Below are 15,365 nucleotides of genomic sequence, written 5' to 3'. Positions count from 1 at the left end.
TGCAGACACAATTATGGGCTGCCTAAATAATGAGGCCGATAATTATCATGCAAAAAATTTCTAAATTATTCAGATGTAATACTGTTGAATAAACTATGCAAAAGTCTCATTTTCACAGTGATAATTCTCTTCCGATCTGATTGTTGCTTTAGGGAAGCTCCTAAAAAGTCCCTGATGGAAAGAACAGAGTATTGTATCTGTTTGTAAGTGGATGGAGGAGCATGTTGGCAAAAGGCTGTTTGTGTGTGTGTGTGTGTGTGTGTGTGTGTGTGTGTGTGTGTGTGTGTGTGTGTGTGTGTGTGTCTGTGTGTGTGTTGGAGGGTGAGAGGACATCCGGAACTGGAATGTGAGTCACTGAAATAAAGTCACAGAGCTAGCTGCTTCTTCACTGAGCATGAAGCTGACTGACACTGTCGAAACACATGTGTCTGCAGACCTGTGTGTGTGTGGCGCGTGTGTGTGTGCACCAGCATGGGTGTGATTGAGAGTGAAGTTAACCCATTATGCAGTGTAGCAGCATCATTAAGATGTGGCAGATAACAGTTCTGCACATTAGCATACCTCAGCATCATACAGTCCCAACCTCAAAGACACATTCAACACACAGTGACCAAAGAGAGAGAGAATTAGTGAGGGAAGGGGAGAGAGAAAGAAGGCATAAGAGACCAATAAGGAATATTGGGGGGGGGGGACTATGATCAGTGCTCTTTCCATCTGCATGTCTCCCTCATACTCTCTTCCATTTTTCTCTGTCTTTCTCTCTCTTGCTCTTCCCCTCTCATTCTCTGTCTCTATTTCTCTGTCTTTCTGTTTCATCTGTCTCTCTTTGTTTCACTAGCTGTCTTTGTTATTCATCCTCTCCCTCTCCGTATTTCTCTCTCTCTCTCGCTCCTGTTTCTCTGCCTTGCTTTTCTCTCTCTCTCTCTCTCTCTCTCTCTCTCTCTCTCTCTCTCTCTCTCTCTGTCTCTCTCTGTCTCTCTCTGTCTGTCTTTCTATCTTTCTCGTCTATATCTTTTTCTCTCTCTGTCTTTCTCATTCTCTTTCTCTCTCTCTCTGTCTCTCTCTGTCTGTCTTTCTATCTTTCTCGTCTATATCTTTTTCTCTGTCTGTCTTTCTCATTCTCTTTCTCTCTGTCACTCTCACTCTTTCTCTCTCTGTGTCTGTCTTTCTATCTTTCTCTTTTGTATGTGTTTCTGTATCTGTCTTTCTCTCTCTCTTTCTCTCTCTTTCTGATTCAGATGTAGTGGCTTTGCATCAGTTGTAATTAACAGCTGTTGCTTAAGCAATGAAGGGAATTCTCAATACTAATAGTTATGATACTGTTGAAGAAACAACAAATAAAATACGACCATTTCACATACCCTCATTTATACATTTATATAGGATACACCTTCCCCTCTCTCTCTCTCTCTCTCTCTCTCTCTCTCTCTCTCTCTCTCTTTTCATTAGGTGCATTAATGTATTGGTTGTTGTCTTGGCCGACTCCACCTGTGTAGTTAGCACCATGCTAGCCCAGCCATGTTTCTGATAAAGTGGCAGCCTCACTAATGATGCGGTGAGCTCGCTGCAAAGATCAAGATCATTCCTCACAACATGGTCATTAAAGAGCTCACCTCAATAATTTCTGCTTGCATAATTCACACAGCTTTCAGTGTTGTGTGGTGGCTATGGAGGAAATTCTCCGTAATTAAAGATGCACTGCATGTCAAAAGTAAGTTAATAAAATGTTATATTACCCAATAAAGGTCAGGTATGCATTCTCTAAAATAATGGAATGTTCTGTGTTACTTTCTTATTGCACAGCAGAAATGCCTGTGACAGACTTTCTGTACATAACCCTTTGTTTTTGTAGTTTGATAACTACGAATATGATGTAATGAGCTTTATTCTCAGTGAAGAACGGCTGTTGTGTGTCATTTTGCAGTTTTGAACTGGATTACTGAAACAAGGTCGACGCACAAAACACACCCAGCTACTTTATCCTTTAATCCAATGTTTTGGTTTCAAATAACCTTTTTTACCTAATCTACCAAAATAAAATGACAGGGATAAAAACACGTTGGCACACTTGATTTAGTTGTTGTGTTATTTTTCTGTTTCTTTCTCTGTGTATCTTTAGAGAATGAGGTGGGACATCTTGATATGGCAATTTTCTACAGCTGATTTTTTATTATATTGGTTTGCAGTCATTATTCAGACTAATTTTAATTCTGTGAACTTAGGTGAGATGCCATTCACCTCCTTCATTGTTGTTTGCGCTCATGAGATCCTTGTCAGTGTTCTGAAAACATCAACGTACAACATAATTTGTTTATTCATCATCAGGGAATTAAATAACAAGGAAAAACATCTGTTTTTTTAATGATTGGGATTTGGCTGAAGGACAGATCAGTCAATATCAAAACAATAAACTATCACTTAAATACCAAGCTATCACATTTGTGTATTCAGTCGTTCATTTTCTTCACTGTCATGAAGAAAATGTCAGACATTTTTAATTCTTTTTTTTTTACACTTTGAATTTGAGCTGCCTTTTACGTAGTGTGCACATACTATGATGAATAGAATAGAAGCAGAAATTGAAAATGAGTCCTACTAATTGTGAAAATGAGTCCTACTTTTCCTACTAATTGTTAACATTTCAGAGATATGTGGACAAGCTGCAGGCTCATTCTTATCATTGATTTTGAGGCTTCTACTCTAAGTGATTCAATCCTATAGAAACCAAGCCCAAAAGCCACTGGCTAAGCATATCTGTTAATGTTTTTGTGATACAGAATATGTGATGGAATTTATCAGTTGTGTTTGAACTCACAACAGTTATGCTGACAGTCTTGTTTTCAAAATGAAACCATAGCACTGTAAGAGTCCCTAAAGCTAAATCCCTGCTTTGATTTGATCTGCTAGATGATGTATATAATCCTCTGAATCTCTGTGCGATGACAAAAACAAATAAAAATGTGTAAAAAAAAAAATAGTAGCTGAAGGTCAGTCAGTTTGTCAGTCAGTCAGTTTACACTGTGATCTTTGTGATCGCTACAGCTGAGTCTATATATGTAGTGTATGGTCAAAGCTGGAATTTCAGAGGAATGAACAAAATATAACACGGTACATGGCAAACTGTCCGAGAGTACACTTTAACTTCTCTAGTTGAATATGGAATTTGATGTTTATTGTATCTTAAAGATTGTAAAATATAAGTTTGAACACACTGTATCATAAAGATGTTATATACGCATATACGCCCCATTCAGAGGAGTGCAGTTTTATCCTCTACATTCACCTTGCTACCCATAATGTACGTACGGAGCAATATAGATTTGTGTATATGTCAGTGATGTGTCAACGCTTTGGCCTTCACTAACCTCCCCCCAGTTGTGGCCAGGCCGGGCAAACTTAAAGGTGCTGTGAAAGACTAAAAGTGGGCCATGTACGGAGGCCTCGGCACAACCTGCCTGGCTCAGAGGGTTTTTTGGAGAGGGAGAGAGTTGTGACAGGCTTTTCTCCTCGGTGGAGAACATTACTAATGTGTGCAGCGTGCGGGGGGAAGTGGGGCCGTGATGAATCGCTCCCACACACCCATGGCATCCTCATAAGTCAACAGTAAAAGAGAGAGGCAGGTACCAGGTACCTCAGACCAGCAACTCTGGAAGAAAGAAAATCAAAGGGGGGAGGGAGCATGGTAACCCGGGGCCCAACAACAGGACCGAATCAGAGTGCGGAATAGCCTGAAGATCTCCCTCAATCTTCAGAGGAAAAGCGGTCCCTGCGGTGGGTTCTTGTTTTAATAGACAGGGCGTTTTAAAAAGAAAGTTATTTTCACTCCAAGACAATGGTGATTTTAATAAATGAGTGTAATATGGGCTAGGGGAGGTGGGAGGCCTCTGTGGTCCATTCCATTAAAAAAAAGAAAAGAGAGAGAGAAAGAGAGAGGAAAAAACAGACCTGTGATTTAAAATAAATTAGCCTTAGCAGAGAAAGGCAAGTCATGGCAAGTTACAAATTAGCATATTTTAAAATGCATATTTCTACACACACATACGTATGCGTGTATATATCAATGTTGTCAGAAGAAAACCTCCAAAATGGTAGCTTTACAGGAGAAGGAAACTCTAATTTTAATATTACTGTACTTTTCATTTTAAAGTCATTTTGAGCTATTTCTTTTGGTCCACTCATTATGAAATTTTTAGTTGTTTTTCTTTGATATAATTTGAAAAGGCCCGTTGCTCTTTATATTGTATGAAATTTACAACAGGCCTTTTTAACATTCTATAAAAAACTGAAAAAACGTCAAAAATGTCCCAACAATGGCAAGATATATATATATATATATATATATATATATGTGTGTGTGTGTGTGTGTGTGTGCATGTGAAAGTGTGAGCATGTTTAGATGATAAAATCTATAATAAATCCTTTACAAACATGGCTGTATACACTGTATACATATGTACACTTTATTACCTTTTTCTCTTCTTTTTCTGATTTTCTTATTCGCTTCTCCTGTAAGCCAGAAGGTTAACTATTTTAGTTTACCTGCATCCCTCCTTCAGATATTGCTGTTTTGGAGCCCAGGGCGTGTTTGTGTACATTGAGCGTAAGTGTGTTTCTCTGACGTGGGGTCATCCATCACATGCTCCAGGGGGTCTCCCTGGTATGCTCCTCAATAATGAACTTCATTCGTTAACTTATGCTCCTCAAAGGCCACGTTCCCCGCTGCCCTTTTCAGACGCCGACGCCGTTCTTAGTATGAGCCGCAGCAACACAGCGGAAAAACCCATAATCATGCTTTTCCCTGCCACAGTCGCAAGCCTGCACCACATGAAGGATAAGCACCACCATTACCAATCCCTCATGCCTAGTTATGACCATAATTATCACACCCAAAATCACCTGCTCTACTTCATATGGGAGAGGAAGGCAAGAGGCGGCCCCTAATAACTCCCCTTCCTCACCCCCCCGCCCCCCCCCCGGGCTGCAGGGAGAGAGAGATGGGATATGGGAGAAGGACTGGAAGTGAGGGATCATTAGAATGGAGGGAGATGCTGTGCTTCCTCAGCTTTTCACACATGCTGCTGTGTCTGCCGCCTTTTCTGTCTCTTCTCCACACCATCCCTCTGCTGAAAGATTGTGTTCCTGTCCTCTGCTTCTCCAAGAAAGAAGGAAATCTCATCATGTATGTGTTACTGCGTATCAGTTACATTACTTTTGTTTTTGGTTTACAGCCTAGAACCGATACATAATTACTCAGCATTATAGTAGCAGCAGTGGTGCAGTGATTCATATGTGTATATTATTTGCACATGAATAAGATAAATATTATTACTTACATTCTTAAAAATCTTTGTAATAATGCCATACACTTTTAGCAAAAATTAAGAGTGTATGTACAGAAAAGATGGTTCTACATGGGTGCATTAGTAAAGGCAATGGTTCAGTTTAGAACCATGAGTTCTGTATAAAACCCTTTGCATGTCTAAATGTTTTTTTGTCTGGTGATGGAGATTGAATGGTTCTATTTAGCACTAAAAGGGGTTCTACTATTGTTACAATTTGACATCCTAACTGTTAGAGCCCAATTTAGTTAAAATTTTTAATTTAGACTCTCATTTTGCTTGCTGGCTTTTAGTCTGAGACTTTTACATATTGGAATAAGTTGGCCATAACACTAACAATAGAAGAATTCATTTTGGTGCTATATAGAACCATTTTCAAAAATGTTATATATAACACCACATTTTCCATCAATCCGAAGAACCATTTTGCCATGCAAAGATCCATTTAAGCATGAAGTGCTTCTACATAGAACTCGTTCTAAGTTGAACCATTCCCTTTACCAAAGAACCCCTGAAGGACCATCTTTTATAAGTGTGTACTACCATAAAAAGGTTCTATGACTTTTAACAATAGCTTAACTATTTTTGTTTCTAAATACAAGTTTTCCATCATAGAGAAAAACCAATTAACCATGCAACGAACCATTTAAACAGTCAAATGGTTCTTTAGTCATTTACAGTTCTATACATATCCATCATGTTTACTAAAAGAACCACTGAAGGAACGTTTTTGTTAAGAGTGTAGGAGAACCACTTTAATCCTTTCTATCAATGGATCTTGAAAGAACTGCTTTTTTAAAAATGATAAGTGAGTATGAAGAATCTTTTTCAAGTTTTTAAAGGTCCATGTGTGGAATGGCATGACCAAACCAAGGACTACTTAGGAATCTTTATTTCATATACATATCTAAATCAAGTGAATTAAAGTGAACACAGATACATGCTCATAATGGAGCCGCTTATTTGCTGCAATTTGTGTGAACATTAATTACTCTGCAGTAGCAGTAACAATCAAATAATATACAATAAAGCATACCGAGCCTTATTTTTGTGTATTTATGAAACTCACATGCTGTGTGAACGCTCATGCTCTCCCTCCCTATCTATCTCTCGCTCTCCCTCTCTCTTTCTCCCTCCCTAATCTCATAAACATATTTGTTTGTCTCTTTTCCCATATCAGAAAATGTGAAACTGCCCAAAGACAAAGGAATTGGTTTGACATCGTCTACTCTATTAAAACTAACGGAGCGATGACAACAGCAGCAGCAACAGCTCCCAAATAGCTGCTTGGGGCCATGTTGTGTTTTCAATTAGAGCGAGCACAAGAGGACTTTAATGCTTATCAAATTGTTTACTGCCAAATGTCTCCATATTATTAATACCTGGAAGGGTCCAAATTTAATTTGGAGTAAACACGCTTCTCTTGTGCAGAAGAGGATCTGAGATTGCTTAAGCAACATGTCAAACAGAGAACTCTCTCTCGGACCCCCTTTCGCTTTGTTATCCTCATGTTTGACGTGAAACATGTTTGTTTGTCTTCCAGATTTATTGTGTGGTCACCAGACTAGATGTTAAATGTTTGAGGAGAAGTATGAACCCTCAAAATTCACTTAATATGTTTATGATCTCCAGTGTCTAATACATAGCAGATAATTACAGATAATTAAGCATATCCTATTACTATAATCATGAATGATGGAAATGGGCTGGCCTCCTTTTGTTGCCTCATTCGAATATATATATATATATATATATATATATATATATATATATATATATATATATATATGTATACACACACACACACACACACACACACACACACACACACACACACACTTCTTGGTCTTATCACTCATCTACTGATTATTATAATGATGTTAGAAGAGATGCTTTACCTTGAACTGAAGGCAGTCCATTAGTACAGCCTTCTAAAGCCAAAGCTATTTATGTGAATTCAGAAGATGGGCCGATAGCAGTATGAAATTGCAAAGAAGCTTCTGTCTAGAAACAGTCCGAATATTATGCTCTTGGAATTTAGACACACAGCAGCCTGTCACATTTCAGCCAAGCTCTTTTCACCATATCTAAATCTTCTCCTGCATCCTCCGTTTGAACTGCCGTTGTAATGGTTTGCTTTCGCTCTAAGAAAAGAAGCCCAATAGTCTTGTCTATTTATCCTGGAAATAGATATTCCTCTTGTTGTCGCAGTGATTTATTGAAGTCCTCCTCACAGGTGGAAGCTACAGGAAATTGCCTGGAATGGCTTTAAATTGGTTTATGATTGTCTCATATGAGTTTGTGCTTTTATGGTTTGATATTGTGCTTCTTCTGTCTTTGGCATTTATATTAAAATGATCTGTACCTTTTTCATAGGGTGTATTCATGACTGTTTTAATTCTGAAACCATATGAAGATGGTGTTGTGCCAGACTGTCTGCTGTCCTGTCCGTCGTTCTGTCCTGATATATGCAATAAAAAGGTGCTTCTTCAGTGATAGGTTAGCTGTCACAGTGATAATCGTGTGGGCATGCGTTTGAAAACATTTTTAATGATCCTTTGAGCTCCTATCTTGAGATCTTGGACGTCCTGTCTCTCACTATCTGTGTCTTTGCAGCTCTCATTCTCTTCTGTAATAGTCTTCATTCAGAGGAACATGCTGTAGAGTTCAGTAGGAGATGAGGAGTGAGTGATTGGTGTGGAGTGGCATTTAAACCTGTTTGTTTTTTCACCAGTTATGCGTTGTGGCTGTGCCAAGAACTGCATGTCAAGTATAGCTTACTCTGAGTGAGGTGAAAAGGGAATATTGTATTGATGCAGTCCATTAAGATATAAGATGGCACAAATACTCTCTCAGTTTCTCACTCTGTGGTTCTCTCATTCTGTCTGTCTCGCTGTCTCTCACTCTCTCCCTCTCTCTCTCTCCTCATTTCTCTACTTATGTTTATTGTTTTTTTCTCTTCATCATTGTCTTTTTCTTGTTTCTCTGTCTTTCCCACTGGCCTTTCTTGCTGTGTCCCTCTGCTTTTCTCTCTCTCTCTGTCTCTCTCTCTCTCTCTCCCTCTTCCAGTCTCTCTCTATCTCTTTCGCTGTGGTGCTGTGTTACAGTGGAGGATCAGCTGTGTGTGTGTATGCGTGTGTGTGTGTGTGTGTGTGTGTGTGCGCGTGTGTGCGTGTGTGTTCAGGCCGTGCGTGGGATGGCTACTGACAGACTGCTAATGAGACCATTATCGGCTGCGGTCCTCTGCTCTCTCCTCCGAGGCTCCAGTGGATGCTCTGCGTCTCCTCTCAATTGAATTCCATCCCACAGGGCTTGTTTACAATAAATACATTGGCTCGAATTAATCAGAACAGGAGCAGCCGACACTTTACTAGGGCCAGCATTTATCCACAGAAGCAGAGGAGTTAGCCCACCTCTAGCCCACTCTGAACTGCCCAACACACGAGGGGTCAGTGGTAGTGGACATACACAGACTGTCCTCTTCCACACTGTAAAATAATGCTGGATTTAAAAAAAAAGTCATGTGTGCCTGGCGGTGAGAGATTTGTCTGAATGGCTTTTCTTCATTATATTACATTACATTATATTATGTAATTTAGCAGATACTCCGAATGGGTTGCAAGGGAGTATGTATAAAGTGAATTATCAAATAAAAAAACAGAGACAAAGCACATTATGTTACTTAGAGATGTTGAGACATGTTTATAGACCTTTTAACACCACCTCTCTCTCTCTCTCTCTCTCTCTATATATATATATATATATATATATATATATATAGCTATATATATAGCAAGTCTCTAGATTGAGTAGAGATATTTGAAGCTTGTTAGAGAAATTTTGCATGTTACAGTTTGGATGCTGAGTCCGTCAGGAAATTAAAGCCTGTTTCTGAATATTACTGGAGGCTGGAATATTATTATTGGCTACTACTTAGCTATGTGTCCAAATTAATCTAGTAAGGACTGAATATGGTCCAGTTAGCCTCCAGAGAGCCTGTTAACATCAACAAAAAATAATTAGCTGAATCAGTCACCAAATCAGAAGATTAATGTTATTGATATATCAGAGACGTCTGTGTGAGAAACGGCAGCTGCCAGAGTGAAAGTATGAAGGCTGGATGAGTGTGCGTGGTTATTATATGAGTGGGGCAGGGCATTTGCTTGATGTGACACATGATCGAACAGCAAATCCTAACAGCCTGTAGAATCAGGTTTTCTGTAAAACGCAAATACTTCGGCAGAGACTTCACATTTCAAAGCTTCTTAGTTATGCAGTGACAAGTGACATATATGTGAACTGGAAAGGAAAATTCCATTTTATTTGTTATGCCTCTTTAAAAACAGTGTATTTCTGTAGGCTTTGAGCTTTATGAACTTTTGGTTGGACAGATAGAGACAAGTCAGACCGAGCTGGCAGCAGCTGCACTCATTAACACCAGCTCTTTCTCACGCTGATTGTGGCAGCCCCCTTTACTCTTCCAGCAGGGAGCAAGAGAGCTCTCCAGTGACAACATGGAGATGGGATGATGAACTGACAAAGGGAGGAATGCATATATTATTATGCTTTCATTCGCATGGTGGTTATTATAGTGTCGTATGTGTATCAGTCTGGTAGACAGACACTATAGCAGTGGTTCCCAACCTGGGGACCCCCAGACAATCCACCTTTTTGCTCCAAACAAACTCACAATACATGAAGAAATACTAAGGAAGTATGGTGGTGGATGGTCTAGGGAGTCCTGAGGACCAGGGTGAGAACCACTGCTCTGTAGGTAATTCTTTGAAGGGCCCACATCCTACATTTAATTGTTCCATGATTCCACTTTGTTTATGCAGGTATATATACCAGAAATAGTTCTAAGCCATTTTTATTCATTTTCCAGCCTCTCTTTATCTCTAAAATTTAAACAGACTGCATTTGTTATTATGCCTTTAAGACTAATATATGGGAAAGACCTCTGTTCTGATTGGCTGCTCTGTATTGAGCCTCAGGCAAAAGGTAGACTTGGTTTCTTTACTCCTTGTGAGTTCATTTTTAATAAATAAATTGGTATACTGATATATAATACACTGTGATTGTCTATTTATAGTTAACTGCTTCAAGATTTAATCACCACCTTTCAAATGGAATGAATTCTAGATGTTAATTTTATTTTACATTCATTCTCAATGTTATCCAGCCTTATCAGTCATTATATAATCATCTACAACTTTGTTCATCGCTCGGTATACACCTAACAATGCTTCATTTCTTACAGCTTCCTGCTAAACCATAATGTTATAGAGCAGTAGCATAATAAAGAATCCTTTTGCATGTGTGATGTCAACAAATTGGCTTCATATGATCAAACACAGTGATTCCTAATGGTAGTGTGAATGCTTTGGGTTTTAAAACATGAATGAGGAAATAATAAGGACATTATCTGCAAGTGGACAGGACGTTGTGAAACTTCAGCAATGGTTACATTAAATTAACAATAAATAAATAATAATCAATTTTCTACCATATTAGGCCTTTAAATGTATCTGACAAGACTGTAGCAATGCATCTCTAGCTCGAGCATTACTTAGAAAGGGTGGTGCTGACGTGTGCCTGTGGTGTTTCTTGGAATGCATTTCTATTAACGTAGGCTGCGCTCATGCATACGCACACACAGACTCATGCACACCCAGGTAGACAAACCTTCTACTCTCTCTTTCGCCTATCAATCTCTTCGTCTTTATCTCAGAGCCACCGACATACAGATGTTTTTTTTTCCCAGCATTATAGATAATCAACATTTAGTCTACACTGAGGTTATCTCACTGTGATCTGTGGACTATGGGAGACAAGGCCTATGCGTGTTTCTGTGTGCGCGTGACTTTTTCTGCCTCCACACACACACACACACACACACACACACACACACACACACACACACACACACACAAACACAGCTATATTCCTCTGCCCAGAGGCTACAGCTTGCTGTTTTGTAAGCCTTTTCTCTCAGCGGCTTCTGTTTGAACCGTTGCTGCCGCTGCACCCCTCTGCAGTCCTCTGCCAACCACAAGAACAGTAGTGCTACAGAGCCGGCAGTTGAACCCCAGCACTCATCTAAAGAGCGCAGTGCCTCTGTGGCCAGCAAGCACACAGCCTGAAATTATATAGTCTTAATAATACAGCTACACACGCACTGACACACACACACTCATATATATTATATACACCAGCAGGAACAGACAAAACTGTGAACAACACAAACATATTGCTGCTGTCAAAACCAACCCTTATATATTTTTTTTGTTTTTCAGTTTTTGACATAATTTTAAAAACACCTGTTGCCCTTTATGTTGTGTGTTAATTTCATGAATGGACCAAAAGAAATGGCTCGAATGTACTAGTAACAAAGTCTGGTTCCACTGACTTGCATTAAGAGTAAAGTATGTTTTTTCCTTCTGTAAAGTTATCATTTTGGAGATAGGAGGTTTTGTTCCCACAGCAGCAATATACTAAATATATTACAGACAAGGAATAATAGACATATAAAAGAGCTTTATACAAATTTGCCAGAACTAAAACAAAAGGAAGAATAATATAAGGCACTGGAGTTATAAGTTTGGCAGGAGGGTGAAAAGATGTTCACTAATAAAGGATGAGGTAGCTGTCAGTACAGAGCAGCAGAAATTATACATTTTTTTGGACAATAACACTGGCAGCTTAACATGAGTGCTAACCAAGTGAATGGCTCACCTCGTTTACAAAGAACCAAATAGCACTACAGCACAGAGAGCCATAGAATCTAGTACAATAACGTGATGCCATAAAAGTACCAGTTTTGGTTCCCTAAACACCTTTCCATGGGTGGTTCTTTAACAAACCATTGTTGTAAATAAGAAGTGAGAAGGACCTTTTATTTTAATTTCAAGAACCTTGAAAATGTTCCATAACATTTATAGGTTATTCCTAGAACTATCCATTCAAGCCAAGAAGCTTTTGGAAAGCTTTATTTTTAAGAGTGTCCATCTGTACTTCAAGGAACATATTCAACCTGGATGCTGATTATCTGCTATGATGCGCCTCATTGGCTAATCAACGTGGTGAAATCATATTTTGTTTATTATGCAGTGCTGGATGACAGATTATTGTTGACATAGCATGAGCTAATTTATTTCTGCTGCTTCTAATTGACCGTGCAAGAAGTTGTGATCAGATGGTAATTTTGGCCCTCTGCAGCGTCTGCTGCGGAGCAGGCATTTGCATTGCTTTTCCTCAGCAGGCCAGAGACACTGCAGGAGGTGTTTGACTTTAAACCACAGCATGTTTTTATTTCTACCATTTGAAATGCCAGACAGAAAGGGAATATTATATTTTGATCCGTGAGTTTAAGTGACTGACGTTGCTTCTCCTTTCCAGCATGGATTGTTCATCATTACTGGAACGAATAATGGCTCATAATTTAAAATGTCAATTTTTATTAGGCACATTAATTATTTTGATCATAGTTGATGGGGTAAACAAATCTGCAGATATGTAATTTGTTTACACTGAGGACAAGTGAAATGAGACTGGGCTTATTTATGGAAATTCAAAATGGAGCTGGATCGGTGGCCAGAGCCGGCTTATTCTAAGAGCAGAATCAAGAGGAGCCAACTGGTTAGGAGGCTGAACAGATTATTGGGGACCATGGGGGGGGGGTTCAGATGAAGTAATGGAGGAAGAGAAAATGAAAAGGTTGGCTAGATAGTGAAACTCATCAGACAGTTGTTGTGTGGTGGATAGAATAAGTGCACTCCCCCCTCCCCCTATCTGCTATCTGCTGGAGCTCAGCTGCAGGGGCAGCCAGAGTGAGCCCCACTGCCAGCAGGCAGAAGAGAGAGAGGGGAGAGAAACCAGCCTGCTAGAGAGAGGTCAGGAGAGCAGCCAGCATCTCTCTCTCTCTCTCTCTCTCTCTCTCTCTCTCTCCCTCTCTCTCTCCATCTCTCTCTCTCTCTCTCTCTCTCTCTCTCTCTCTCTCTCCCTCTCTCTCTCCATCTCTCTCTCTCTCTCTCTCTCTCTCTCTCTCTCTCTCTCTCTCTCTCTCTCTGGAAACATCTGGAGTTACATCCAGCCTTGTCTGCCCCCTCATTAATATCAGCATGACCACAGAGAGAGAGCGAGAGAGAGAGAGAGAGAGAGAGAGAGAGAGACGCTGCATCCAAAGCCACATACTACGCTAGTGAATGTACTGCTAATAGTGGTGTGCTATTTTTAATATACTATTTAGTAAGACAGTATAGCTTTTAGACGCAGCCAGAGCGAGTGTGTGAGAGAGAGAGAGAGAGAGAGAGAGAGAGAGTGAGTGAGTGAGTGAGTGAGGGGGAGAGAGAGAGGGAGAGAGAGAGAGAGAGAGGGAGTGAGTGAGGGGGAGAGAGAGAGGGAGAGAGGGGTGTCAAAGAACCAAAACATGAGGCAAATTCACCTGCTCTTTTTTCCTTCATACTTCATATTTTCCTCATCTGCTATCCCCTTTTCTCTCGGGTTTAATCATTTTTTTCTCTCATCTTTTTGTTCTCATAGTGTCCCTTCCTTCTGTTTTTTCTTCTTCTTCTTACTTTTGCTCTTTTTTTCACATCCACTGTGAGAGTTTGCATGGGGAATAAAAGCCCGCTTGCTGCTGGGCTGCTACTGTTATGGCTCTACTCTTATGGCTCTATTTCGCGCTCTCTCTCTCTCTCTCTCTCTCTCTCTCTCTCTCTCTCTCTCTCACACTCTCTCTCACCTGCGATAAGGCAGAGCAGACTGTAAACACACACGCCCGCGCGCACAGAAAACATCCTCCGCCGCTCTCGAGCCTCCGTTCTGCTGCGCAGTCAGTCAGAGGCGGTCTCTCGCACCCTATTGGTCGGCTGCCGTGTCAGTCAGATGCCGGCGGGCGGGGCTTCGGGCTACGTCACAGTCACATGGAGTGTGGTGTGGTGGCGCGAGGGAGCCGGAGCGGCAGAGCTGTGCTGGCCAGCTGCTGCTCAAACAGCAGGGGGAGGCTTTCGCTCGCGCCGCGCCTGCTGCTCGCCTATGGACCGCCGAGCTTAATGATGTATTTTGTGATTTCAGCGATGAAAGGTAAGAGGAAGATGGCATGCTGACTTTTAGCAACCCTGCTACATAACAGCGCGAGCGAGGCTGAGTAACAAGTAGAGCCGCCAAGGCTGATGCTATTCACAGTCTGCCAACTCTCTCTCTCTCTCTCTCTCTCTCTCTCTCTCTCTCTCTCCCTCTCTCCCTCTCCCTCTCTCTCTCTCTCTCTCTCTCTCTAGTGCAGCCAGTTGCTTGAAAGCTGTGGGTGTGTGTACATGAGTGCAAGACAGGAGAGTGAGAGTGCTGCTTGCTTTTGAACGTGTTTATCACCGGAGACTTAAGCTGCTATACTTCTTCTTTCTGCATGAGTTCAGTAAAGGAGAAAACCAAGTTAGCTCTTTTTCATACAGATGACAAAGCTCTCTACCTAGTGGTGGTCGGGGGGGGGGGGGGGGGGGGGGGGGGGGGTGTTTAGTGTAAAGTAAAAATAAGTCTCTAAGTCTTCCCCTGTGTTCACTCTACACTGCCATAAGACCTTGTTATAAACCTCACCTTGTGTATATGAAAAACACACTTCTGCAGCTCTGTGTTGCTGTTGGAGGTTAAATATTATATACTATATAATATATACATATGCTGATATGCACATACCTTGTGTATGGTCTATTATATGATTATACATATGTAGTAGCATGTTAATATGGGGCCATGTGAATGCAAGAAACTTTCAAGGGTGAGCCGAGATTGAGGAAACAAGATGATTAAGGGGGTGTCCATAGCAGAGGAGCATGTGTGTGAGGGAGTGTGTGTTGGCTGGAAGAGGTATGGGTTGATGTTGATTTGTGTTGTGTTCCACTGACCTATTTTTTGGCTGGCGGGTGAGCATGAATGGCCATGAGAGCAGGGCGAATGCCGCCCCGCCACACTGATGTTGATCCTGCATCTCTAATCCTGCACCACCCCCCCAGCACCCCCACACACTCACAT

General features: G+C 40.8%; 1 protein-coding gene across 2 annotated transcripts in view; it reads left to right on the top strand.

The window, feature by feature from the left end:
• roraa (RAR-related orphan receptor A, paralog a) overlaps positions 1-15,365 on the top strand; it is a 305,914-nt gene that overhangs the window by 208,170 nt on the left and 82,379 nt on the right. Inside the window, exon 1 of one of the 2 annotated variants that reach the window (XM_017708332.2) lies at positions 14,281-14,423. The exons of the other annotated variant lie outside the window; for it this stretch is intronic. Within the exon in view, the coding sequence (XP_017563821.1) occupies positions 14,393-14,423 (31 nt within the window). The 5' untranslated portion in view covers positions 14,281-14,392. Of the gene's footprint in view, positions 1-14,280; positions 14,424-15,365 lie in introns of those variants that run through there. 2 annotated transcript variants of the gene reach the window in all.

The sequence above is a fragment of the Pygocentrus nattereri genome, chromosome 11 (genome assembly GCF_015220715.1).
Source record: "Pygocentrus nattereri isolate fPygNat1 chromosome 11, fPygNat1.pri, whole genome shotgun sequence".
Lineage (NCBI taxonomy): Eukaryota > Metazoa > Chordata > Actinopteri > Characiformes > Serrasalmidae > Pygocentrus > Pygocentrus nattereri.
Note: the sequence above shows the minus strand (reverse complement) of the source record. Positions and strands in the feature narration are given on the sequence as shown.